The 7682-nt window shown below is 54.9% G+C and overlaps 1 protein-coding gene across 1 annotated transcript in view; it reads right to left on the reverse strand.

Annotated features, from left to right (window-relative positions):
* Nucleotides 1–484: 484 nt before the first annotated feature.
* KIF7 (kinesin family member 7) overlaps nucleotides 485–7682 on the reverse strand; it is a 13897-nt gene continuing 6699 nt past the window's right edge. The window contains 10 exon segments of the mRNA XM_007470521.1: nucleotides 485–852; nucleotides 1062–1208; nucleotides 1294–1492; nucleotides 1657–1863; nucleotides 2584–2799; nucleotides 3915–4091; nucleotides 4285–4410; nucleotides 4813–5010; nucleotides 6095–6297; nucleotides 7579–7682. The exon segment at nucleotides 7579–7682 is cut by the window's right edge and continues 6 nt beyond it. Of these exon segments, the coding sequence (XP_007470583.1) occupies nucleotides 485–852; nucleotides 1062–1208; nucleotides 1294–1492; nucleotides 1657–1863; nucleotides 2584–2799; nucleotides 3915–4091; nucleotides 4285–4410; nucleotides 4813–5010; nucleotides 6095–6297; nucleotides 7579–7682 (1945 nt within the window).

Genomic DNA, 7682 nt, shown 5'->3' on the forward strand with positions numbered 1-7682 from the left:
GGGAAAAGGTAAGGGGAGGGATAAATTAGGAGTTTGGGATTAATATATACACACTACTATATATAACATAGATAATCAACAAGGACCTACTATATAGCACAGGGAACTCTACTCAGTAATCTGTAATAACCTATATGGGAAAAGAATCTGAAAAAGAATGGATATATGTATAACTGAATCACTTTGCTGGACACCTGAAACTAACACAACACTGTAAATCACCTATACTCTAATATGAAATAAAAAAAATTTTTAAAGCCAAAAGGTGGCAATTGGGTATTGCAGCTTAAAGGAAATGAATGGTAGGAATCTGCATCTTTTTTAAACAGTTCTGGGCTGTGACCCAAATTTGTTGACTCCAATTAGAAAAATCAGGACCTGATTCAGAGTTTGAGGTAAGGACCCCTTCACAGAAGGGAGCATCGACATCACAACTTTCAGCAGGCTCCAAATCTCCCTCCAAGACCAGCTCTGCCCCAAGAGCCTACAGGGGGTTTTTTCTGACATCAATCATCCCTGGGCTCGTCCTTCGCAGTTCCCGCCGGGGCTTGGGCAAGGGCCCGAGGTTCCGGGGCAGACCCATCTCACCCACAGGTAGCATCCGCCCCACCAAGGGTTCAGTGGCCTCCCGCTGCCGTAGCTCCTCAGGGGAACCCTGCTCCTCGCTGCACAGGCTCGAGCGTTTCCATGTCAACGGTAACGGGGCATGGACCAAGTCCCGCATCTCCTCACGGGCACGGGGCACACCCTCAGTGACAGGGGGCTGCCACAGAGGCTCAGGTGCCGGGTGGGGCTCGTCTTCACTTCCAGGGGCTTGTCTGTTCTCCAGGCACAGGGTCCTCTTCTCCCCACCTGTCACTGGGAATAACAACATCCTTGTCAGAAATGGAGTAGCAGCACCTTCCTGAAGTCCTAGCTTTCCAATGCCCCAGTGCAGTAAGCAACATGTGAAATGACCCAAGAGCTGAAGTTAGAGTGGTTTCTAAGCTTTCTCCAAAACAAAGAAAACCTGATGTCAGGGCAAAGCATGGGCCAGCCTGGTGACAGCACATAACAATTACCCCTGCTCTGGCCGGCAGCATTCAAACTACTGAGCTTCTGTTTCAGTTCCTGGTTGATCCACATGTGGCGGCCCAGCTCCTTCTCCAGAGCCTGAATTCTGGTCTCATACTGCCTCTTGCTGTCAGCTAACCCTTCACCAAGGTGGTCTGGAGGGAAAAGGCAGAAACAGGTGGCAAGGGGCTATGGGCAGGCAGCAGTCACCACGGCCTTTGGGGCAGGCCTGGGCCTCACCTCGACTCTGCTGGAGGAGGAGCTGGATGTTCTGCTCATGCTCCTTCTGCTGCAGGGTCAGCTGGCGGTCCATCTCCAGGCGCTGCCGCTCTAGAGCCACCTCCAGCCAATAGACCAGCCTCTGCTGCTCTTCCAGCTGCATCTCCAGCTCCGAGAAGGCAATCTGCTGCTGGTGCTGCTCCTCTCGGAGCGTCACCACCTGTCCCAAGGCCCAGCCAGGCTCAGCCCAGTGCCGGCTCCCTTCACCCAGGGGATCCTCAACCAGGGGCAGCACATATTTGGCCAACTAGCCACCAACACCATCAACCTTCTCCCACCGAGTTCCAGAAGGAGGAGTCAGGGGCTCATGGGCTGGTGACCCACCTTGTCAAAGTACTTGCAGAGTAGGGCTCTGGTCTCCGAGGATGAGAGGTAGCTGAGCTTGGCCATGAGGTTCATCTCGCACTGGGACAGCAAGGAGGCCGAGGCCCGCAGCACCCGCTGGCGGCATGTGATGGCCTCGTTCTTGTACTCGATGGCAGCGTCCAGGGCCTCGATGGCCTCGTCCAGCTGGAACAGCGTCCGCTCCTCCTGCGGGGACACGGGACGTGTGGAGGTGGAGTGCTGGCTTCCTGCTCCACGGAACGCCCGCTCCCTGAACAGGTCCTGGGCAGGCTTGCAACAGTCACATGCAGCCATGACTCAGCCCATACGTGTCCCCTCGTCCTAGCGCAGCGTCAGCACATGGAGAGAGGGGCCCCTGGCCACTACGGCAGGAGCAGGGACACTTCCATCTCAGCCTCAGCCCAGGGGTGTACGGGAGGCTGGGGCTCGCCAAGAGGCTGCCCTCTGGAGCACATGGCCTCTGGCGTGACCTGCACTCGGGAGACCCTGCACTGAAGGGAAGGCATGCTGGAACCACAGAGGCACCCAGGATCTGCTGAGGTCTGCTGTTCTTAACATGGGCTTTCTCTGCTGTCAGGAGGGCAAACCTGTGTGTGGCTATGAGGTGTGCTGACATGGTCCCAACTCTTATCCCACGTTAGGGAGTTGAGAGGTGTGAGCACGTGATACATACACGAGGTCAACGTGCCGGAGGACACGGAACAAGTCCAGAGTCCAGCTGGGCGGGACCGAGGGCAGCCAGGCCCAGCCGTATGTCCCAGACATCGGGGCTGGAGCGGGGGGGGCAGGGCCAGTTCTGTGCGTTCTTGGTGGGCTAACACCCGGGAGGAACGCGTGCGTGTCCAAAAGCAGCAAGGCCCGCACCCAGTGTGGAGCAGGCGGCCAGGGCCAGCCCGCGGGGCGCACCTCAGGCGACAGCAGGCTGCCCTGCCTCAGCTTGCCGTCAATCTCCAGCCGCTGCTTCAGCAGCGCGTCCTTCTCCTGGCGCAGGGCGTCGATCTCGCCGCGGATCTGCTGCTGGCTCTGGGTGCTGCCCTGCCGCAGCTGCCCGCTCTTCTCGGAGAGCTCCTTCTCCAGGTGCTCCAGCCGGCTGGACACACGCACAATGTCCTCGCTGAGGGCCTGTGGGCGGCACAGCTAGCAATTAGGGAAGAAATAGGCCCCATCCTCCCCAGGGCGACAGGGACGGCCCAGCCCCATCACGGGATGCTGAGGAGGAGTGCTGCTCCGCGGGAGGCCTGACTCTCAGCTCTGCATAAGCCGGGGAGTGGGCGCCTATAGGACCCGAGCCTCTGAAGAGGGGCCCCCAGAGACGGCCTGGAAGGAGGATACAGACAAGCTGAGGAAAGGGCAGTCCTGACAAGGAGGGGACAACCCGGCCAGAAACAGCGGGATGGTGGTGGCCTGTTACGGCGATGACGTGACTCCAGTTTGCGATGGGAATTATGGGGAATCAGTGGCCAAATCCCAAAGGCCCTTCTGGGAACCTGATGTGGGAGGAAGTAAGGTCTCTAGTGGCCGAGGGAAGTTCCACATAATCCAGCTGAACCCTCTTGGACTCCATGAGGGCAGAAGTGAGTCTGGAACCCTGTGGGAATCTAGCCTGAGCACCCGCTCCTGGAACAGGCTCTGGGCTTTGTGTGACATACGCCTTCTCTGATCCTCATGACCACACTGTGATTCCATCTGACAGAGGAGGAAGGTATGGCTCAGAAGCTTCCTGCTCAAGAGGAGGCAATGAAGCCTAGCGGAGCTGGGTGGGGCCAGGTTCATCTGCCTTCAGTGCCAGGGAAGGCTCTTCCTCTCTGGCCATACCACCTCTCCATACCTGTGGTTCCCTGTTCTGCCTGCACAGTCCAGAGCAGGTGGTTAATGAGGTAAAATGAATTGTGGGATAGATACTTGGAGAGGTTCTTCCACCCACACAGCAGCACCTGCATCACAGACACCCTAAAGCCCTAGAATTCTTGAGAGATCCATAGGATACAGCCTGACCTGGCTGGAACTTACCTGGCAGGGACATCACCTAGAAGAACTGCACCTATCTAGAACTCACCTGGCAGTGTTATCAACTGGAGAGATCTCACTTGGAAGGACCTCACCTGATGGAATCTCACCTGGCAGGACCTCACCCGGCAGAAACTTAACTGGCATGTTCTCTCCTTGCTGGACTTCACCTGGCAGGGCCTCCCATGGCAGGGCCTCATCGGGTAGGGCCTCACCTGGCAGGACCTCACCTGGCTGGACCGCAGGCGCTTGCTCTCCAGCCCTGTCTTCTCCTGCATCAGGGCCTCCTTCTTGGCCAGGATGGCCTCCCGCTTGTGGAGTTCCTCCCCTAGCTCCTCCAGCGCCCGCCGCTGCTGTAGGACCTTCTCCATCTCCTGGTCCAGCCACTTCTTCTGCTCCTCAATCTTCTGAGGGACAGTGGAGGAGGGGAGGGAACTCAGCTCTCACCTCTGGCTGCGTGGGTGGTGCGGGCGGCCACCCGGGTCAGGTGGGGAGAATGGTGTACCCACCATCTGACCCCCCGGGGACTCTAGCAACAGGCCAGGCTGCCCAGCCAGGCTGTGGGTGCCCCTGGGGGTGCAGGCTCTGCCCAGGCCCCACCTGCTGCTGCTCCAGGCTGACAACAGAGCCGTTGCTGCCACTGCGCCGCTTCCTCTGAAATGCCGCAATCTCTTCTGTCTTGATCTTCAGGATCTTTTGCTGCTGCTCGTGCTTCAGCTCCAGCTCCTGGGGATGTGCAGGGTGAGAAGCTCAGTGGGCAGGGCCGTGAGTGGTACCCGCATCCTCCCAGAGCCTGTGATCCCCCAAGCCCAAAGGAGTGCCTACCCTGCTTCCAAGACAGCCCTGCACAGCAACCCCCAGCCCCGCCACCCCCAAGTCTCACTGGGGACACGCAAACAGAAGCAAACACTTGCAAGACAGCAGTCCCCTTATATAATTCATCCTACTGAATTCTCACCCTAGCCCTGAGTTTCCCATAACTCTCCTCATTTTCAAGTAAAAAAACAAACTCAGGGAAGCCAAGTGAGCTGCTTTATAAGGTCACGTGGCTGTAAGTGCTCCCCTGGCTGTGTGCCCCACCTGGCCTCCTGGCTGGGACACAGGCACCCCACCGCTCAAGCGCCCAACCTTGACACGGTGCTGCCGCTTGTTCATCTCTGTCTCCAGGCGCCGCTTCTGCTCTGTCTCCTCACGAAGCCGCCTTTGCAGCTGCCCCTGCTGCTGCCGCATGAGCTGCACATTCCTCTCCAGCTCCTGCAGCCGCTTCTCGCTCTGGGCCGACAGTGACACCAGCCGCTCTGTCGCCTGCTTCTTCTCCTTCAGCACCTGGGACCAACACAGCCTCTGCTGGGCCACGCGTGGGGGCTGCCGAGAGCCTGGCATGGTGCCGGGCACTCAACAAGGGCAGGCAGGACAGAAGAATGGCGCATAGAGGGACAGACAGAAGGGAAAACAGGCAGATGGATGACAGACTAATTAAAATATCTAAATTATAAGAATGTCAAGATACTACGACGCTTATTTATGTACCAAGCACTACATCAAGTGCTCTCAGTATACTAAATGATCCTAACAATCTGATGAAAAGATTTTAAAGGTTTCCTACTTAACAGATTAGGAAACTGAGGCACAGAGAGGCTAGGAGACTTGACCAAAGACACATAGCTAGTAAATGGCAGAGCTGGGATTCAAACCCAAGCAGTCAAGGCTCCAGAACCTGTGCTCTTAATCACTCTGCTGTACGGTCTCTTGGACACCTGAACTGAGAAAAGAAGGAATGAATAATGGATGGACAGCTGCAAAGAAGAATGGATGGCAGGGTGGGTGGACAGACAGATGATGGGATCATACAAAGGTAAAAAACAGGATGGACAGATAATGCAAGGGTCCATCGAGGAGAATAGAAAGACAAATGAATAGACACATAAATGGACAGTTAGTCATACCAACTGATAAAAGGACAATCGGATGGATGGATTAGATAGACACATGGACTGATGGGTGGACGGACAGAGGGATGATGGTTTGGAGAGGTGGGTAAATGGAGAACTGGAAGGGTAGACAGATGGAGGGAGGCGGGGGGAGCTGCAGGAGGGAAGGCTGGTTTCTCCCGATGCCCACCCCTCACCCTCACTGGTCTCCTAGATGGTCTTCGGGCAGGCCCCACCTCCCTGCCTCTGCTGTGTTTAAAGCTGAGCCGACTCGCAGCACCGCCAGCTTCTATCTAATGCCAGCCTCACCCTGAGAGACCAGGAGGGCATTAGTGCCACCAGCCGGGGCTGGGGCACGAGGGCCTGAGTACCCACAGGTTCCACAGTGAGCTTGGGCTCCAGGGCTCACATGTCTTGACCCCAGGACCCCAGCCTGGGAGGCTGTAACCACCACCCCCAGGGTCCGGACAGGTCAGTACCTGCACTTGGCTCTGAGCGGCAGCAACCCTCTTGCGGAACTCCTGGAGCTGCAAACACTCGCTGGCATCCTGGGGCTCCTTGCCCTCAAGCTCCTGCAGCTGCCTCTGGCCTTCATTCAGCTCAGTCCGCACCCGCTCCGCCTCCTGCTCCAGCTCCCGGATGCGCTGGCTGTGCTGGCGGTTCAGGGCCTGGGCCGCCTTCCCTGGAAGAAAAGGCGAGGGTCGTGTCAGCACAGCCCCTCTGCCTGAAGAGCATTGTAGTTCATTCCCCTGGGAGCTTTTCCAGACCTCTGTCAGCCCTGGACACCTACATGGATTTTGCCACGACTCTGTACCACTAGAACCGTGATTTACTTAATATTTTTCTTTAAATTGACACATTTTTAAAAATAGCCTTATCCATAGCAGTGACCCAGGGAAAATATGGGTTTATTTGTTTTACTTTTAACTAACACATGCTAAAGTAATTATGTAACTTGAGCCTGCATGCAACTAAGCCTCTAGAACTAACTTCCATTTGTAGGAAATATGGAGGACAGAGGGACAAGCTAAATGACACCACAGGAAGCTAATAGACAAACCCAGAACATTTGGGGTTTGGAACATTCTATAGGATGACTGTGTAAAGGTGAGAGGAGGGAGATTTCAGACATGCAACTATAATTTCAGACATGCAACTGTATTTGCAATAACATGCAAATATAATGTGTGGACAAGCCTGGAGCTGCACACAGACACTGCTGAAGAGCTGCTTCTGCTCTGGGCACTGAGAGGGCATTAGTTCTGTTGGATGTGCTAATGGCATTCTGGTTAAAATGTTGAAAAAGAGGCATACTGAAAGGTGTAGGGATGAAATGACATGCTGTCCTGGATTTGCTTCAAAATATTTCAGCAAAGAAAAAAGGGAGAGATGAAACAAATGCGAGCAAAGCTTGGAAATGCTAAAGGGACTCTCATATGTCTATTTGAAACTGTTCCCAGTGCATTTTGGAATAAATAAAATTATAACTATTAAAATTAAAAATCCCAACTAGTCACCACCAAAAATCATCCCCTGCTCGTTCACCAGTATCACCAGTAGTAGACGTAGATGATTTGGGGACGCTGTTTGCTCCCAAGGACCAGGAGATTCTGTGCCCAGTGCGGTGCCTGACACACAGCAATTGATTAATAATATTGGGTTGGCCAAAAAGTTCGTTTGAAAACCCGAACGAACTTTTCAGCCAACCCAATAATAAGAACTAATGCTTCCTGAAAGCCAGCCTAAGCACTTCACTTGAATTAGCTCATTTCAACAACCTATAAAGCAGGTTGTTACTATCTCCATTTCAGAAAGGAGAAAACTGAAGCACAGAGGCGTTATCCTACCTGCTCAAGGTCACATATCTAGAAGAAACTGAGCTGGTTTACCAAACCTATGCCACCTGGGCCCCACTCCTAACCACCCTCAGGTGGGAAGCCAGCCCAAAAGCGCTCCCCCTCACCTGTGCGGACCAGCTCGCCTATAAGCTCCTCCTTCATGCGGATGTTGATGGCCAGCTCACGGATCTTCTGCTGGGCTTGGGCCAGCCGCCACTCAGAGGCCATG

This window comes from Lipotes vexillifer, unplaced genomic scaffold (genome assembly GCF_000442215.2).
Source record: "Lipotes vexillifer unplaced genomic scaffold, Lipotes_vexillifer_v1.1 scaffold412, whole genome shotgun sequence".
Classification (NCBI taxonomy): domain Eukaryota; kingdom Metazoa; phylum Chordata; class Mammalia; order Artiodactyla; family Lipotidae; genus Lipotes; species Lipotes vexillifer.